General features: G+C 42.4%; 1 protein-coding gene across 1 annotated transcript in view; it reads left to right on the forward strand.

Moving 5' to 3' along the window:
• Positions 1–20,535, forward strand: part of LOC126109411 (F-box/LRR-repeat protein 17-like) — a 331,740-nt gene that overhangs the window by 254,021 nt on the left and 57,184 nt on the right. The window contains exons 4-5 of the mRNA XM_049914445.1: positions 9,185–9,353; positions 16,600–16,904. Of these exons, the coding sequence (XP_049770402.1) occupies positions 9,185–9,353; positions 16,600–16,904 (474 nt within the window). The remainder of the gene's footprint in view (positions 1–9,184; positions 9,354–16,599; positions 16,905–20,535) is intronic.

The following is a 20,535-nucleotide window of genomic DNA, read 5'->3' on the forward strand; positions in this document are numbered from 1 at the left end:
CCATGTCAACGTATTGTGATTTTCCGTACAGTAAAGTACTTTTGTATCGCACAATCGTTGCGAACGAGAGTAGAATATACGAAACACTGTTTACCGGAAGCACCGTATTTATTTCGAGAACTGGATGTCGGATTTGTACGATAACTGCAGGACTCTGAGAAAAGAAGTTCGATCGGAAGAGGTCGGTGAGTGTGCTGGAATAAAAGGTGAGCGAGATTAAACAACTGGAAGTCTTAGCCTCCTAATTGGTATTTACTTGCCTCCCGATACAGTGGTAACAAGCCGGTGGAACATCACACGGCATTGTCGGTCTGTAAACCTGGCTCTGGCTTTGAGTGCAATACCCTGGATGTACCAGAGTTCAAAGGATATGTTGAACAGTAGACTGCAGTGAGTGATGGCTCAGTAGCTCCACCTTATTTTGCAACTGGAGAGGTTGGTGTTATGCCAAGACTGCTGTGCAAGGGAGGATTCATAGCAATACTTACTGGTGCTCTGCTGCGCTTCTCAGAATTCTTGCTTCGGCAGTATAATGCCCGGACACGTGTGGTGAGGGATCTGTAACGCTTCATTAGACAGAGGAATATTGCACCTTCCCTGACCTGGCATGTTACCCCCCCACTCGTTTCTCAGATATGGTGGATTGGCAGCTAGTTTGTCAGTCCCCCAGCAAATGTCTTTGAACTGTTACGTGCTCAAACTGTCTAGCGGCGATATATATAAAAAATAGAGGCCGACATTCCATGTGGGAAAAACATATATAAAAAACAAAGATGCTGTAACTTACCAAATGAGAAAGCTCTGGTATGTTGATAGGCACAATAAAAAACACACACACAAATTTGAAGCTTTTGCAACCCAAGGTTGCTTCATCAGGAATGAGGGAAGGAGAGGGAAAGACGAAAGGATGTGGGTTTTAAGGGAGAGGGTAAGGAGTCATTCCAATCCCGGGAGCGGAAAGACTTACCTTAGGGGGAAAAAAAGGACAGGTATAGCCTCGCGCGCGCGCGCGCACACGCAGACATATGTAAAGGCAAAGAGTTTGGGCAGAGATGTCAGTCGAGACGGAAGTACAGAGGCAAAGATGTTGTTGAATGACAGGTGAGATATGAGCAGCGGCAACTTGAAATTAGCGGAGGTTGAGGCCTGGTGGGTAACAGGAAGAGAGGACATATTGAAGGGCAAGTTCCCATCTCCGGAGTTCTGATAGGTTGGTGTCAGGATACTTCCCACTGACACCAACCTATCAGAACTCCGGAGATGGGAACTTGCCCTTCAATATATTCTCTCTTCCCGTTACCCACCAGGCCTCAACCTCCTCTAATTTCAAGTTGCCACCCCTCATACATCACCTGTCATTCAACAACATCTTTGCCTCTGTACTTCCACCACGACTGACATCTCTGCCCAACCTCTTTGCATTTAAATATGTCTGCCTGTGTCTGTATATGTGCAGATTGATATCTATCTCTCTCTCTCTCTGTGTGTGTGTGTGTGTGTGTGTGTGTGTGTGTGTGTGTGCACGTGCACGTGCACGCGAGTGTATACCTGTCTTTTTTCCTCCTAAGGTAAGTCTTTCCGCTCCCGGGATTGGAATGACTCCTTACCCTCTCCCTTAAAACCCACATCCTTTCGTCTTTCCTTCTCCTTCCCTTTTTCCTGATGAAGCAACCTTGGGTTGCGAATGCTTTAAAATTGGTGTGTTTTTTATTCTATCAACATACCAGCGCTTCCTCGTTTGGTAAGTTAAAGCATCTTTTTTTGGGGGGGGGGGGGGGTGTCATCCCCTCTGATCCCACATGTCATGTACATGTACTGATGTCAATAAGTATTTGAAGACTGTAGTCTTACAAGTCTTTAGTAGCCTAAATATACGCTTGTGAGAGATGGGTTTTACTATGCATTCAGTAAGCAATTCAACACTTATTTTTTGAAAGCGGGTGAATTTTAATCGGGATTCAAATACACAATATTATTCCCCATTCTTTTGGCTACAAAACACTGTTTTTTAAACATAATCTGAATTCAGTGCAATGGCGTTACACCACCTTATTGGGACGGCCTGTATGCCCACATGGTACCACTCTACAAGTTGACGTCGGACTCAACATCTTGCTGCATCAATAACTTCCTTATCATCCCCTTACTGCTTCCTGTAAAGTGCATCATTCATTGGGCCAAACAGATGGAAGTCTGGAGGTTCCAACATTGCAGGAGTCACAGCAATGTGTGACTGACTGACACCGGGGAGATCGGACAGGTTCCTGAAATCTTGTTGCAATGATGAAAGGCGCCTCATCTGATGACTCGCCGTACTTTTGTTCATTGCCAGGTCTCTGTAGATATTCGTAAATCATTTCTTGCTAATCCACGAACTAGAAAAATATGGGATTAAGGGTGCAGTACTTCAATGGCTTACTTCTTATTTATTTAATAGAAAACAAAGAACAATCATCTCTTTGAATGGTGTAAACTACCATTGAGACTGGAAAACAATAACGCAGGGTGTCCCACAAGGTTCTATCTTCGGTCCAATTCTCTTTCTATTGTATGTCAACGACTTACCATTAAACATAAATTCACCATCCATTCCGTTTGCTGATGACACGTCGGTCTTGATAGAAAGCGAAGAAACAGAAACGATTCCTGATAGTCACTGGTACATTAGACAGGCTAGAATCATGGTTCCTGTTAAATGGTCTGAAGCCCAACATATCAAAAACAAACTTGATTGAATTCAGAACCAAACAGTCAAGAGACCAGGAAATTAGTATAAATCGTAAAAGTGAAGAATTAACAGAAGTGCATTCTGCCAAATTTCTAGGTCTACACCTCGATAAGAATTTAAACTGGAACACACATATTGGGTACCTGTGCAGCAAACTGGGTAGCTTTGCATATGCCATGCATATATTATCAAGTGCTGCAAACATGTCCAATTGCAAAGTAGCATATCTAAGTTACTTTGAGTCAGTGATAAGATATGGCATTATTTTCTGGGGGAGCTCCAATAATATATCTCATGTACTGAAACTCCAGAAGAAAAATATCAGAAATATGTACATTGCACAGCAAAGAGAATCATGTTGTCCATTATTACAGAAACTAAAAATTTTGACTGTCCCCTCCCTATACGTATACGAGCTAATGATATTTTTACACAACAAACCGGAATTGTTCATTATACAACAAACTTAAAGGCAAAAACATTCTAAACATGGAACTAGGGATACTAAAAAAGAAGTTACACGAAATTCTTATACAGAAATAAGAGTTCATGGAAGATGAACTGATAATTTGAGCAGAATCTAACCGCAAATTAGCATTATATTGTTGGGGGGGGGGGGGGGGGAGGGGAAATGTCCATTATCAAGATAGATATTTACCTATGCTGGAAAATAAGAAAATATAGATACTGCTACATAGACTAAATATAGTTTTAAAAATTAGTTTTGTAATTTTTGACGTGTCTCCTATACCTTAATCACATGATTTGTAAGTGTATGTTGAGAGACTAATAAATCACAATTCACAAAGGTGCCTGTGGCTACATGTAGCACTGCCTACTGTCGGAACTTCATGATATGGGAATATTCCACGATGTCCGAAAACAAATTCCACATTTTTTCAACCAAACTGGCTGAGAAAAAGATGTGTTGCATAACTTATTGTATCTCTACGGAACATGCATAACAAACTACCTGGCAGTTGTCCCACGATCACAGAAATGATGCTTACTCCTGAAAAACTGCACTAGTATGGTGGGAGTGTGTTCTTTACCAGACTAGTGATGTAAGTTCTAGTTATTTACATGTTAAACTCATCACAATGATGACTGAAATAGTCTCCTCTATGTATAAACAACTTAACGCTTCTTTACGCCTCATTGCTCCCAAATAACTCTCTTGTGCCAACATAATTAGGATATGTTGAGACTGATGAGAATACAGAAGTGTGAAAGGAATTAAACTCGTATTGATTTGTGGTGGTAAACTTCCACCTTCCAGTGCAGGGTGGAAATGCAGTTATACCCACCAGACTTAGTTTCTCCTCTGAAAACATCTACCAACAGATTATTAAACTAGACAGTGAACTCTTCACTAAAACAAAAATTATGCATATTGCGTTGACCCAAAACAAGATCATATTTCGAGAAACCGGATAGGGTTTAGTTTTCATCAGAAGACGGTGATGCAGATGTAACAAAGGTGAAACCACATTACAATCATAGTCTGTTCATGAAAGCAGTTTAGTAATCAACACAGCACTGTAGCCTGAGAGGTTGTATCTACAGTATGGTTGCATTATTGTGAAACCAATAAATTGCTACAGAAATGTGCTACACCACACACAGGATATCTTCAGCATGAGATTACCATCAAGCTCGGAAAAAAATATTACTGGTAAGTGACAGTAATCAAGAAAACAGTGGAAAGTACTTTTTTCCAAAGAACAGTCATTATGGTTGAATGTTGTTTAAGAACATGAAAAAGAAAAATCTAGGAATATTTCAGACATCATCACAGATAATAGTGCTCAGTTTCATCTCTTGAATGAAAAGAGTGAAACAGAAAGCTCAGTAAAAAACGTATAGATGTCGTCCAAGGCAGTGAAATGTTAAATCTCAATCGGAAGGGGTTAAGGCAAAAAAGAAGTGTTTATGGTTCTGGTTATGGGTTGCAACTAAACCAGCAACTTCGCTAATGACCTGTCATCTTGATGTTTTCTACCTCATTGAAGATCTACTGTTCCCTTCTTGTGTTTTCTTTATGCAGTGGGCGTGCTATGCAGTGCCAATGATAGTGCTGTTGGCTACTTTGTTATTTCCAAGGGGTTGAATGCTGTAAGAGAGCCCATTTATACACTAACTCGCTACGAAATGATGTAACTGCCATTTTAGAGAACTCTTCTGTAAATGGTTGTTCTAGTACTTAACATTTCCAAATTAGGTGGCAGATCTCTTATTACTCAGAACAACGTACACATCTGAAATGAATCTGTTTCTGTTGGTGTTTTGCATTGTCCACAGAGGTGTTTGCTGTGTCTTCAGAGACACCTGCAAGCTGCGATGCCAAAGTATAAATACCATCCCCACAGCAGGTGGAGACTTTGACCGCATTGTGTCTTGCCAATGTCCTGTGCGCTCTCCTTTTTTATCGTTTGTAAACAAATCAAAATCAAAGTGCACAGTGGAAATTCTCTGTGTGCTAACTCCTTAAACAATGGTTTTACATTACCATCTTTCATCTGATTCTGAGGAAGAGCTGGAACAATCCGTTACATCAAAGCAGGAAAGGTGGATGGCTTTTAAATAAGAAACTGGGGGAAGTAATTAGGAAATCTAAATATTCTAAAGTTGCTGAACAAATAGATAAAATATTTTCCCTTAATATTATTTGGTTAACCGATTACTCAGTAAAGGTTTGAGACAATATCACATTCGCAAAGAAAAGTAATCTCGCTATTAAAACCTGGAAGAGATTCTAAGAACTATGGACCAATATTGCTCCCAAGTCATCTGTGTAAAACCTTTGAACATATAATCTTGACTCATTTCGATACATTTGTAGAACCAGAACTAATATCATCTGAACAAGCTGGTTTCAAGAGGTATAATATTCTACAGCATGTGTAACTAATCATATCCAAAACACACACACACACACACACACACACACACACACACACACACACACACACACGATTGGGCCTGTTATCTGTTGATCACACAGCCACATAGGATGTTAATACAACGTGGAATATTTGTAAGAATGTTTTTCAAAACAACAAAGAATGGTAGTGTTGCCAGATTAATATTGATATTAAAAGACAACGGAAAATTTTGCATTGATTTTTCAGAGCAGTCACAGCAGTTGGAAAGACCAGAGGAACTGTTTACTCTAGAGAAGTGCACTGTTTCCCATGTTGTTCAATGTGTGTACCAGTGACCATCATCCTCAAAACACAAAGTATTTTCTGTATGTTGACAGTCTTGCTCTGGAATTTCTAGGAATACTAAGAATACAACCAGCTGACTGTTAGTCCATCAGACATGAGTGGCAGAATTGTGCCTGTTTAATACAAATAACTGGAGGGCAACTAAGCATCACCTCAGATGGGTGAGGCCGAATACAGACTCAGCAATCTAGCTATGTATCATCACTGACTAGTCAGACATCTTCAAAAACCACTGTGAGACGTGAATACAGAGGATTGAGATGAGAAGAAATCAGTTTGTGACCGTGTCAGTTCTCGTGGAAAGCTAGCCTCTCAGTGAAATGGACTCCAGCGGTTGGGGTATGCTAATCTACAGCTGAATTTGCTTCCTCCATGTGGACTTATTCAGCATGTGCAGAGACTGTTAACATTGCACTACATAATACTTCCAGCTGTCTTAAATCCATCCGACTTGAAAAAGTTGCGTAGCAGTGGGAATATTTCAACCAAAGATCAAGATAAATGCCTATGATGATGTAGAATTCACTAAATGTGTGAGCGATAGTAAGCAACTCCTGCACGATTACATTTACTATAGGTTACCTCCCCCCCCCCCCCCCCTCCCCCCCCCCCCTCTCTCTCTCTCTCTCTCTCTCTCTCTCTCTCTCTCTCTCTCTCTCTCTCTCTCTCTCTCTCTTTTTCTTTCTATCTTTCTTTCCATTCCCATCTCTGTGGCGTGCCATATAACAATCTCTTTTATTACGCTGCTATTCCAGAAAAACTGTTGTTTTCTTGCCTTGCTACATTTTTTTATTTATATCAGTAGTGGTTCCACTGTTGGATGACTGTAATACTCTCAAGTATCTGAATCCCTCACATTCTTTGATTTATGTTAGTTCATTGTCCTTTCTTGTACTGCATAATATTGTGTTTTTTGAATGTTGAGATCTAAGGTTAGAGTCCCAGACAGCCACACAGTTTTAACCTGCCAAGAAGTTCAAAATCAGTGCACACACTGTTGCAGAGTGAAAATTCATTCTTGGTGTTAGTCATTCAGTATTTGTCATATTTGCCCATTAGCATTTGTAGTATATAGCTTGCATTTTCCGTATCTTCAGCTGCAATAACCTTAGTGATAGGTTGGAGATATGGATGAAATAAGTAAATAAAGTCACAATACAACATTCCAGTGTTCTGTCAGAGTGGGACACATTGAATAAGATGGTCATCCAAAGTAGCTGCAAAATGTAGTGTCAGAAAGTGAAAGTAATGGACACTGAAAACAGCAGCAGCAGCGATGATGATGATGATGAAGAAGAAGGGGAGGTGAGATATTAACCAGGGAAGAGGTGGATGACAATAGGACTGGTTGGCATAATTTGAGCTCATTGCTTTGCTAGACATTTCATCCGTGCTGTTGCCCATTGTCTGTCTCCTTTAGAGTGTCATTTGCTGCCCACTGTAAAAATCTGGAGTTTGCGAATAATGACCGTTTGATACCATTTTATTTGTAACTTAAATATTGATGTATCCTTTTATTTCATCTGTGTTGCGAGTATTGAATGTTTTTCCTACCCATTTCCTAAGCGTTCTTACTTCTTGTTTTCATTTGAAGGAACCACACGTTCTGAAAGTTAATGTTGGTGCCAATTCCCTCATTTTTGTGCCTGTGTTGTTGTTCTTGTAGAATTAATAAAGAGCCAATCAGTGCTAAATGGAAGCTTTATTTAAATCCTGTGTGTGTGTGTGTGTGTGTGTGTGTGTGTGTGTGTGTGTGTGTCAGTCAGTCAGTCAGTCAGTAATTCAGACTTATTGGGTTACATGTTGTGGCGGAGATTCATAAAATATAGCTGAAACACATCAGTCAGATATCAGATTTCTCCCCTGTAATAATTAAAACATACAGAATATGGTGGTTGTCAGTTTGCATTACCTCACCATTGTACAGCTAGTGCTCTGGTGTCACATATGCTATGCGTGGGCTAAGGAGAGCTTCCGACAAGAGAGGGCACTAGTAGTATGTGCAAAGGCGGTGCACAATAGTGAATGAACATTATTATGCTAGCAAGTTTAGCATAATAATGTTCGTTCACTGTCACACACCCTCATCGCACATTCTACTAGTGCCCCCTCTCGCCAGAATTTTTCCTGGGCCCAAGTGTTGCACACACGACACTAGTGCACTAGCTGTACAGTGGTGAGACAAAAAAATGACAATCACCATATTCCGCATGCTTTAATTATTGTTGTTGTTGTGGTCTTCAGTCCTGAGACTGGTTTGATGTAGCTCTCAATGCTACTCTATCCTGTGCAAGCTTCTTCATCTCCCAGTACCTACTGCAACCTACATCCTTCTGAATCTGCTTAGTGTATTCATCTCTTGGTCTCCCCCTACGATTTTTACCCTCCACGCTGCCCTCCAATACTGAATTGGTGATCCCTCGATGCCTCAGAACATGTCCTACTAACCGATCCCTTCTTCTAGTCAAGTTGTGCCACAAACTTCTCTTCTCCCCAATCCTATTCAGTACCTCCTCATTAGTTATGTGATCTACCCATCTAATCTTCAGTATTCTTCTGTAGCACCACATTTCGAAAGCTTCTATTCTCTTCTTGTCGAAATTATTTATCGTCCACGTTTCACTTCCATACATAGCTACACTCCATACAAATACTTTCAGAAACAACTTCCTGACACTTAAATCTATACTCGATGTTAACAAATTTCTCTTCTTCAGAAACGCTTTCCTTGCCATTGCCAGTCTACATTTTATATCCTCTCTACTTCGACCATCATCAATTATTTTGCTCCCCAAATAGCAAAACTCCTTTACTACTTTAAGTGTTTCATTTCCTAATCTAATTCCCTCAGCATCACCCGACTTAATTCGACTACATTCCATTATCCTCATTTTGCTTTTGTTGATGTTCATCTTATATCCTCGTTTCAAGACACTGTCCATTCCGTTCAACTGCTCTTCCAAGTCCTTTGCTGTCTCTGACTTAATTATTATGGAGGTGAAATTTTATATCTGACTTATGCCTTTCGGCTATATTTTAATGTACCACTGTCAACCTGTTTAGGTCGTCATTATTTGCTTCCCAAAAACCGTGGTAAATGGGTTTTAATAATCCTTCCATTTTAGAGCTGCTTGGCTGTTTGTTGATTCTACAAGGTGATTTCATCATACGGTTGTTGCTTCAGCCATTTACAAATTTTCTTTATAGAAGCTATGTTATTGTGTAGTTCTGATACAACTGACAAGGAGGCGATACAGACGTTCAACGACGTCCCGAACCTGCGTCACGTGAGCATGCAGCGCAGTGCTACATCCCGCGTCTTTCGTGCTCTCTACAACGGATGCCCCAAACTCTTGGAGCTGCACCTGCATGTCACCCAGGAGCTCAGCTACTCAGTAAGTGTTACATCCTTTAGATTAAAGTCTCACCTCTTGATACTGGATGTCCTCTTTTGCTACCAATTTTTACTATTAAATACCTGTAGGTTAGTAATAAGGACTAGTAAGCATTCCAAAGCTTGTGTAATACAACCATTCCTGGCCTGTACAACCTTGTTAGATGATATACAATTTTTTATACCTGATCTTTGTTAGAATCATATTTTTCTGCCTTAAAATAAGTCAGCTGCAGAGAGAGGCTGTGGGGAGTACCCCTGCATTGGTCTCTACCTGAGATTAATTGTCCATGGCTCATTACTTTTATTGTGCATGTATGGTTAGATAAAATAACCCAATTATTTCACTCAGTGATTCCTCTGGAAGAGAGTTGTGCACATTATTCAAAATGATGATGCTCTAGAACAAAAATCTTTGATTTGACCCTACTTGCAGGGCTTGTACTGGCTTTCGGGACATGCCCATTCAGTGAGTCATAGTGAAATGTCACTTACATTGACACGACTGTATCATCATCATAACACCCAGTCCCCAAGTGAAGAAAATCTCTGACCCGGCAAATTTGCTTAAGAATCTGCTGTGCAGCTACCGAGGCAGAATACTTACAGGGCGTAACAGCAATATTGAGGCTGGAGATAAAATTCAAGCTGCAAGATGGCTGAATGGAGAGGGGAGTTACCAACACTCAATGTTGATTGGTAACTCCATGGAGTGCTCTTTGCACAACGACCATATATGTTAAATTAAAAGGAAGGCCAGCGTTGGTCATAATAGTGATGTTTTATTAATAGCAGAATCGATTTTAGATCACAAGCTTTCATCCTAGCTCCTTCCAGGTTGCTAACCAAATTGGTTCTGTAGATTGGATCCACTAACAGAAACAAATTCGTACAATGTTTCTGTGAAGTTCAATTTTGTATGAGGCATAAGACTGACAATATATCTGTCTTTTCCACATCATGACAACAACTGAAATGGTTTCACTTCCTCCCGACATCATGACAACAAGGAACTGTTTTCACTTCCTCTCGACATCCCGATGTGATCGAAAATCGATTCTGCTATTAATGAAACATCAATATTACGACCAGTGCTGACCTTCCTTTTAATTTAACACTCAATGTAATATTTTGGCTCAGCATACAAAAGAATTTACACAGTCCAGTTACATTAATGTGACCGCCACCTGTGTTCAACATCCGTGTGCAATAATCTCTCACAGACGACACGTGGCAGCACTAGCAGTGGAGGGTCTATAAAGTGTATCGGGAGGAAGTGAAAACAATTCAGTTGTTGTCATAATGTGGAAAAGACAGATATGTTGTCAGTCTCGTGCCTCATACAAAATCAAACTTCACAGAAACATTACAAGAATTTATTTCTGTTAGGGGAGCCTACCTATGGTACCAATTTGGTTAGCAACCTGGAAGGAGCTAGGATGGAAGTGTGGTGTCACAAGGCTTAGGCCTCATTAAATCGACCAAGACTTACACGAATAATTGTAAGAACAGTTATTATTATTATGTTCTTTAAGTTCGTTTTTGGGGTTTCAGAAAGACTGTGGGAAGAAAGTTTACACTCCTGGAAATGGAAAAAAGAACACATTGACACCGGTGTGTCAGACCCACCATACTTGCTCCGGACACTGCGAGAGGGCTGTACAAGCAATGATCACACGCACGGCACAGCGGACACACCAGGAACCGCGGTGTTGGCCGTCGAATGGCGCTAGCTGCTCAGCATTTGTGCACCGCCGCCGTCAGTGTCAGCCAGTTTGCCGTGGCATACGGAGCTCCATCGCAGTCTTTAACACTGGTAGCATGCCACGACAGCGTGGACGTGAACCGTATGTGCAGTTGACGGACTTTGAGCGAGGGCGTATAGTGGGCATGCGGGAGGCCGGGTGGACGTACCGCCGAATTGCTCAACACGTGGGGTGTGAGGTCTCCACAGTACATCGATGTTGTCGCCAGTGGTCGGCGGAAGGTGCACGTGCCCGTCGACCTGGGACCGGACTGCAGCGACGCACGGATGCACGCCAAGACCGTAGGATCCTACGCAGTACCGTAGGGGACCGCACCACCACTTCCCAGCAAATTAGGGACACTGTTGCTCCTGGGGTATCGGCGAGGACCATTCGCAACCGTCTCCATGAAGTCGGGCTACGGTCCCGCACACCGTTAGGCCGTCTTCCGCTCACGCCCCAACATCGTGCAGCCCGCCTCCAGTGGTGTCGCGACAGGCGTGAATGGAGGGACAAATGGAGACGTGTCGTCTTCAGCGATGAGAGTCGCTTCTGCCTTGGTGCCAATGATGGTCGTATGCGTGTTTGGCGCCGTGCAGGTGAGCGCCACAATCAGGACTGCATACGACCGAGGCACACAGGGCCAACACCCGGCATCATGGTGTGGGGAGCGATCTCCTACACTGGCCGTACACCACTGGTGATCGTCGAGGGGACACTGAATAGTGCACGGTACATCCAAACCGTCATCGAGCCCATCGTTCTACCATTCCTAGACCGGCAAGGGAACTTGCTGTTCCAACAGGACAATGCACGTCCGCATGTATCCCGTGCCACCCAACGTGCTCTAGAAGGTGTAAGTCAACTACCCTGGCCAGCAAGATCTCCGGATCTGTCCCCCATTGAGCATGTTTGGGACTGGATGAAGCGTCGTCTCACGCGGTCTGCACGTCCAGCACGAACGCTGGTCCAACTGAGGCGCCAGGTGGAAATGGCATGGCAAGCCGTTCCACAGGACTACATCCAGCATCTCTACGATCGTCTCCATGGGAGAATAGCAGCCTGCATTGCTGCGAAAGGTGGATATACACTGTACTAGTGCTGACATTGTGCATGCTCTGTTGCCTGTGTCTATGTGCCTGTGGTTCTGTCAGTGTGATCATGTGATGTATCTGACCCCAGGAATGTGTCAATAAAGTTTCCCCTTCCTGGGACAATGAATTCACGGTGTTCTTATTTAAATTTCCAGGAGTGTATTTATGTTGCAGACAACGTGGAAGACGTTGCCCGACGATCGCCACGAAAGTTCGACGTAGCGGCAAGTAGGCAAGGAATAAAACGAATGCTGCAAACTACCGCAAGCCACGGAAGAGCCGGGGCCGCGAGGGCGTCGAGCTGCCTAGGTTGTTGTTGGACAACGTCAAAGGAAGAGAGATTCTGCCTTCTGTTTGTTAACAGATCGATCGAGTCTTGAAAGGTTCGTGTAAAACGTATAGGCCGGTGACACATTAGGTGGGACCCGATGCCTGTAATACGTCCACAGTTATTAAAAAGTTGTTAAACGACAAAACCAATAGTTCATCATTTATATAGATAGAAAGTAGTAAAGATATAGGAAAGGAAGAGTTGCGGCGTCAGAACAAAAAGTGGTACATCACTCAGCAACGAAGAAGGACGTAAACAGCAGGCGTTACGTGGTGAAAACAAATCAACTAATAAAATAGTAATTCTGTTATTAACCGTAAAGCCACGTAACACTGCAGAAGTTTATCAAAATGGCACTATACAAAACCAGTGCAGAGGCAACTGTTGTGCACCACATTTCATAGATGACAGGGGTAAATGACAGATACAGAGATGTGTGTGTGCAAATAGATGTGCAGCTGCTGAGCAGCTGACCCCCAGATGAACCGAGGGCTACCCGCAGTGTCTCCTCAATGACCATTCAGCGAAAGTTGCTGTGTACGGGCCTCTGCTGCAGGTGCCTTGTCGCCGCACCCACGCCGACTGCCGTTCGTCAGCAGTGGGGGGTGGAATCTGCATGTCGATACCGCAACTGGAAGTCACTGAGTGGCAATAGGTGGACTTATCAGACGAATCGTGTTTCACACTCTGTCGGACAGATTACCGTAGCTGTACGGTCTCGCAGCAATCGAAAGGGGCCCGATGTGGAGGAGGGAGGGTAACGGTCTGGGGAATTTTTTTGTGACATTCCCTGGGTGACACCATTCTGGAAGACACAGTGGATCACACAAGTACGGGTATATCGTCGCAGACTCTGTTCGCCCCTACGTGTAGTTTGTTTCTCCTCAGCTGGCAGGACAATGCAATGTCTCGCACAGCTCACAGTGTAGGTGCTTGTTTTGATGAGCACCACGATGGGTCTGCTGTACTCTACGGACCACCAAACTGCCGGATTTAGACCGATTCGAGAAACTGTGGGACCACCTCAATCGGGCTGTTACACGGATCCTCGAGCGAGAAAGTGAACACAGCTGGCAACAATACTGGAATCGCTACGGTTCCACACCCTTGTCGGTACTTCCAGAACCTCAGTGACACTCTTCCTGTATGTCTTGCAGTGATCCATGCTGCAAAAGCTGGCTATGCAGGGTTTACACAGGTGGTCACATTAATGTGACTGATTGTTACACACTACTGGCCATTATAATAGCTACACCACGAAGATGTCGTGCTACAGACGCAAAATTTAACCGACAGGAAGAAGATGCTGTGATATGCAAATGATTGGCTTTTCAGACATTCACACAAGGGTGGCGACACCTACAACGTGCTGACATGAGGAACGTTTACAACCGATTTCTCATACACAAACAGCAGTTGACCGGCGTTGCTTGGTGAAACGTTGTTGTGATGCCACGTGTAAGGAGGAGAAATGCGTACTATCATGTTTACGATTTTGATAAACGTTGCATTGTAGCCTATCGCGATTGCAGTTTATCGTATCGCGACATTGCTGCTCGCGATGTTAGAGAACCAATGACTCTTAGCAGAATATGGAATTCGTGGGTTCGGGAGGGTAATATGGAACGCCGTGCTGGGTCCCAACGTCCTCGTATCACTAGCAGTCGAAATGACTGGCATCTTATCCACATGGCTGTAACGTATCGTGCAGCCACGTCTCAATCCCTGAGTCAACAGATGGGGACGTTTGCAAGACAACAACCATCTGCACAAACAGTTCGACGACGTTTGCAGCAGCACGGACTATTAGCTCGGAGACCGTGGCTGCGGTTACCCTTGACGCTGCATCACAGGCAGGAGTGCCTGCGATGGTGTACTCGACGATGGACTTGGGTGCACGAATGGCAAAAAGTCATTTTTTCAGATGAATCCAGGTTCTGTTTACAGCATCATGATGGTCACATCCGTGTTAGGCGACATCGCGGTGAACGCACATTGGAAGCGTGTATTCCTCATCGCCATACTGGCGTATCACCTGGCGAGATGGTATGCGGTGCCATTGGTTACACGTCTCAGTAAACTTTTGTTCGTATTGACAGCTCTTTGAACAGTGGACATTACATTTCAGATGTGTTACAACCCGTGGCTCTACAGTTCATTCGATCCCTGCGAAACCCTAATTTTCAGCAGGATAATGCACGACTGCATGCTGCAGGTCCTGTACGGGCCTTTCTGGACACTGAAAATGTTTGACTGCTGCCCTGGCCACCACATTCTCCAGATCTCTCACCAATTGAAAACGTCTGCTCAATGGTGGCCTAGCAACTTGCTTGTCACAATACGCCAGTCACTATTCTTGATGAACTGTGGTATCGTGTTGAAGCTGCATGGGCAGCTGTACCTGTACATGCCATCCAAGCTCTGTTTGACTCAATGCCCAGGCATATCAAGGCTGTTATTATGGCCAGAGGTGGTTGTTCTGGGCACTGATTTCTCAGGATCTGTGCACCCAAATTGCGTGAAAATGTAATCACATGTAAGTTCTAGTATAATATATTTGTCCAATGAATACCAGTTTATCATCTGCATTTTTCTTGGTGTAGCAATTTTAATGGCCAGTAGTGTATATTGGCTCAGTTGGGAAACAATTTATAAATGCTGGAGCCCTGGTAAAAACTGCATCTATCCTTAATCCCCATTAATGCACAAGGTATAACGAGAAAGACACACAGAGATCTAATGAGTGAGAGAGAAATCAGAGCAACGATGGCACCATTGTTTCACTACACATGGAGAGTTTTCCTTTATACTGCAATATTGTTTGCTGCGGCAACAGTGACCTCAGTGCTGTGCCAATTTACTGGAAGAAATGAGAAACTCATCTTTCATAGAGACAGTTGCATGGCACAGCTCATCTTCAACACTGTCCGTCTAAAAGTGATCTTATCTTCCACATTGAAAACTGACAGCCTTCTTTCGCTGATCGTCTTCAGTAAATCTACTGCACTAGCTCCTTCCTGGTTGCCAACCCAATTGGTACTGTAGGAAGGCTCTTTTCACAGAAACAACACAATAATTTGTTTCTGTTAAGTTCAATTTTATACGAGGCAGGAGACTGACACACTATCTGTCTTTTCCACCAAGTTTGGCTGTAACGGCTTTGCTCTCACTTCCAGTCTTAAGAAGCGGCCATTGTACAAAATTCATCACGATGTGAAACCGAGAGCTATGTATAGCCAGATACGCACTGTGTTTCATTCCTTCTCCATCTCTTTTCCTCGCTTCACTGACAGTTTTTAAAAAATCCATCCGTACATATTATAAAAATTGGTATATGTATGTTTGTATGTTCCACATCTCCTCCTAAGTCATTGAACTGATTTCAACCAATGTTGAAACGCATATTCCTTACTGTCGGGTAACAATCGCTGTGGGGATAAGAACCACCTACCTGTCATAGTTAAGGAGATATGATGTCATAAATAATGAGATGTATGAAAAACTGCCACATCATGCATAGTGTTTAAATTTCTTACTTCTATGCTACTAACTCTGTTCGCAATAAATTTCGCAGGCAGTATCCACGTATGCCACTGAATGTACCTACACAAATACATCATTGTCAACACACAGTTCGAGAGGTGTGAGGTCATAAACATTGGCATGTGTGAAAAAATACATATTTAATTTTTAATACTTTTTCTCTTTATTATTAAGACGCTCCTAAAGTCAAGTCAACCTAAGGGAATCCCTGACATCTGGCAGTGCTGTTGAGAGCTTTCAACTGTGAAGTGAAGTGCAAATGTCTGTAGGTGAATACAGTAGCTATCTGTGGAGCTCTGAAGAGATGTTGCCATAGAGGTTAATATTAACTAACTTCCCTTTGTTGGAGTGTGGTCCATCTGTTATGCTGCTGTGGAACTAGTGCTGAAATTTGATTATGTGCTTCAGAACTGACAAAAAACAATTGTTTAAACACCTTGTAATGATGCTTCTTTCCTTTCAAGGTTTCCCAGTCCTTTGTTTGAAGTTGAAGTTGTGTGTGTGTATAGTAGGGAAATTGCTGTTTGGTTGCAGGTGTTGAAGAACTTGGTTGAGAAGTGCTCCAAAATACAAAAGCTGAGGATATCCAATGAATTGCTGAAGTCTGAGAAATTTTCAGAGGCAGTGTCACAACTGCAGCATCTCCGTGTGTTGAATCTGGAAGTACACTTTGCTGAAAGCACTCCTGTGTTGCGACCTTTGGGTGATGGATGCCCACAACTAAGCGAGGTTGACTTCGGATTCTCAGTTCTCGATATGGATGATCTGAGGTACTTCCTGAATGCCAAGAGGAACACCCTGAAGGCCATATGCATAAAGTGTGCTGTGGTTGGAAGAAAGTAAGTGCTCTTATTCCTGCTAATATGAATATATAAGATATCATAGAGTGACTAAACTTCTCAAGCATTGAGTCTTTTCATAGTACACAATATCTCATTGTTTCATGTTGCAGTAATTGTAAAATTCAGCATATTTTATCCTCATCTGTGCAAAGGTACCCATTACCTACAAAATGTGAGGAAGACTACTAATCTACAGGGTGTCTGAAAAGTCTCTCCCTGATTACATAAATTGAGAACTCGGGCTAGAAGTAAGAGTCAAATGTGAAACTTGTGTTGAATTGTTTACAACTATCAAAGTTTTCATCACACATCAGTAAACTTCCACATTAGCACCCTTGGTAGCACGTAGCACATCTAGACGATATTCAATTTCTGTCCACACATTAGCCAACATCACTAGAGGGATCGATTCAACGACTATGGTTATCCGTTGCCGCAGGATTTCAAGATCTGGTACACGTGTTCGGTAGACCTCGTCCTTGACATAATCCCATAAAAAGAAGTCTAATGGGGTTATGTCAGGAGAGCGTGGAGGCCAAACCGTTGGCCCATCAAGACCAATCCATCGTCCAGGAAAGGTCATATCGAGATAGACACGGACGTCCAAACCCTAGTGAGGCGGTGCACCGTCTTGCTGAAACAAGACATTGGGGTGATACTGAAGCAGCTGAGGAACAGCATACAGTTGCAACATGTCCAGATACACTGCAGCCTCAGCGAAGAAGAATGGCCCGCTCCATGATCTCGCCATGGAGTTGTGAACCCCAAATGCGCACATTATGGCGATTCACTACTCCACTGACAAAAAAGGTCGCTTCGTCAGAAAAGGCAGTTCGTCTGAGATAACCATTATCGTCCTCAATACGTGATAGCATTTCGACCGCAAAGTCATATTGATGTGTACTGTCATTGGGCAACAAGGTCTGAACAATTTGCACTTTGTATGCACGAACAATAATCGTTTGTGAAAAATGTCATGGAGAGAGCTTTTTGGCATCTGTAATTCACGTGAGGCCCTGCGCACAGATTTCTGTGGACTTCGCAGAAATTACAGCTTCCACCCTGTCTGCTGAGGTTCTTGGTCGACCAGACCTCGGAAGGTCAGCAACCGATCCTGTGTTCTTGAACTTCTCATACCAGGCTTTAATGCTCTTGACATCAGGTGGATTCCTTCCAAATGTTGTCTGGAAGTGTCTCTGCACTGTGGTTGGTGATTGTGTCTCATGGTACCACAGGACACACTGTGCCTTCTCCTGATTGGTTAACATGGCTTCTTGGGCACTGCACCTCATCCACTACGTACGTACTGCAAACCTAAAACAGAAAAAAAAACTTTGATAGTCGTAAACAGTTCGACACAAGTTTCACATTTGTATCTTACTTCTAGCCTGAGTTATCAATTTATGTAATCAGGGAAAGTCTTTTCGGACACCCTGTGTATTATTAAAACACTATCCTAGAACCCAGTACCAGGTGCCAGTGTAGGGGCAACAAAGATTTGATTTTCAATATTTAGCATTATTATTGACCAAATTTAAAATCTTAAAATTCTACCATAATCTAGTCATTGAGAGACATAATCTTAAGACAAAAGACTAACACAATAAGACAAGTATTAGTGTTACAGACCGTGAGTTTGGCTTGAGGCAGCGTAATGGATGGTGTGTAAATACACGGACTTCACTTATTCAGTATTTGAAAGTGAGGGCACTTAGCAACTATGAACAAAGTTTACACTTAATTTTAAACCTGTACAAAAATTTTTCTCACTGACCTCCCGTGCCCCTTCAAACTGCCACATTCCCACTCCTCCACATACATTTAAAATGATGAAAGGAAAAAACTGTATCGCTTACTATATTTTTGATGACCGTGCAGTCAAATTTTAGGGTCAGGCGTGAAGTTTCAATTTATTATTTCTTTGCTATTAACTCTGTTTGGAACTCCGTTTGCGTAAAGTAACTACGTGTATCAGGTAATGTCCTACAAAATTATATCACTATATGAGATGTAGTTCAGAAGATATAATATAAACATTGATATGTCAGAAAAAATAGCTTTTGCTTAAAATGAAGTGAAAATTACCCAGTTTAATCTCATCCAGTGTTTCATAATGAGAGCTCTTAGCGACTTCCAACAAAATTTAAGCGTAATTTTGAACCTTTCCTTAACTTTTTCTCAGTTACATGTTCAAAGGCAAATATTTAACAAAAGAATTGGGTCTTACTCGTTATTGCTCTTGTACCATTAACCCTTAACTGCATGCATTGGGTCAGTACGAGCCTAGGGTTTTTTGCTTCTGTTGTTGAGCTTTGACATGATGAGGAGCAAAGGGATCTGACTCCTGTAAATTCATCTTTTGTGCATCTGTCTCTTGTAAATTCCTCTTTTGTGCGTCTGTCTCTTGTGCTCTATTTAAAACCCTTACTACCCTCATTGTTTCTTCATATGTGTTTTTACCCCCATGCATCTATCTGACTATATGCATTTCAGTGAAGTGGGACAACATGACCACCTTGTTCAGTATGACAGTGAAATGACACGATTTGAATGCTTATGCTCGATCACCATAAAGTTAATTGCATACAAAGCTATACAAGAGTTTCTAACAACTGATGATGAGCAGTCTCTGTCTGAAGACAGTTCAGAAGATGGGAAGGACAGTGTTGAAATAAGTGAGCACAGCAGTGTGGAAATAAGTGAGCACAATTTGGATTCAGATGTCATTTTCTCTTCAGGTGACATACCTTTGAATTCATTTATTATTGAAGATTGCTATATGAGTAAAGATGGGCTGTCAAAATGGTAGATGAAACAGTTAGTCCTAAGGGAAAGCCCAAGGCCGAAATGTTATTCCTCATAAGTCAGGCACATTAGCACTGCCTACAGTTGCAAAGATTCTTTCTTTTGATGATAAATTGACGGATTACATTGTTATGTTTGCTAATATGCACATGACAAACATTTGTGAACCGTTTGACATATCTCATGATGCACAAGCTACAGACCGTATGTAGATGAATACTCTTGTGGGCCTCCTACAATACACAGCAAATTACAAAGTATCTCATACCCATTTCAAAAACCTGTGTAATTAGGATGGCGCCTTGTCACGGTCCGTGCGGCTCCCCCCGTCGGAGGTTAGAGTCCTCCCTCGTGTGTGTGTGTGTGTGTGTGTGTGTGTGTGTGTGTGTGTGTGTTTTGTCCATAGCATACATTAGTTTAAGTTAGATTAAGTAGTGTGTAGGCTTAGGGATCAATGACCTCAGCAGTTTGGTCCCATGAGACCTTACCACAAATTTCCAAATAAGGATGAGCCTGATGTATTTTCAGTTATTATGCCATACAGAAAATTGAAAATTCTGTTTTTTACTTTTCTGTGTTCTCTTTGATCATGAAAACACTGGAGATGAGAAGAAAAAGACTGAAAAGGAAACATCAGGAGCATGACCTTATATATCATGGAGAAAAACATACGTCAGCAACAACCAGCCCTTGCTATTGATCCTGCATGAAAATTTTGCCCATAAGTCATATAGTACACAGTTATGACCTTCAGAATGTACAGTTTTTAAACATTCACACACACACACACACACACACACACACGCACGCACGCACGCACACA

Source organism: Schistocerca cancellata, chromosome 12, assembly GCF_023864275.1.
Source record: "Schistocerca cancellata isolate TAMUIC-IGC-003103 chromosome 12, iqSchCanc2.1, whole genome shotgun sequence".
NCBI classification, from domain to species: domain Eukaryota; kingdom Metazoa; phylum Arthropoda; class Insecta; order Orthoptera; family Acrididae; genus Schistocerca; species Schistocerca cancellata.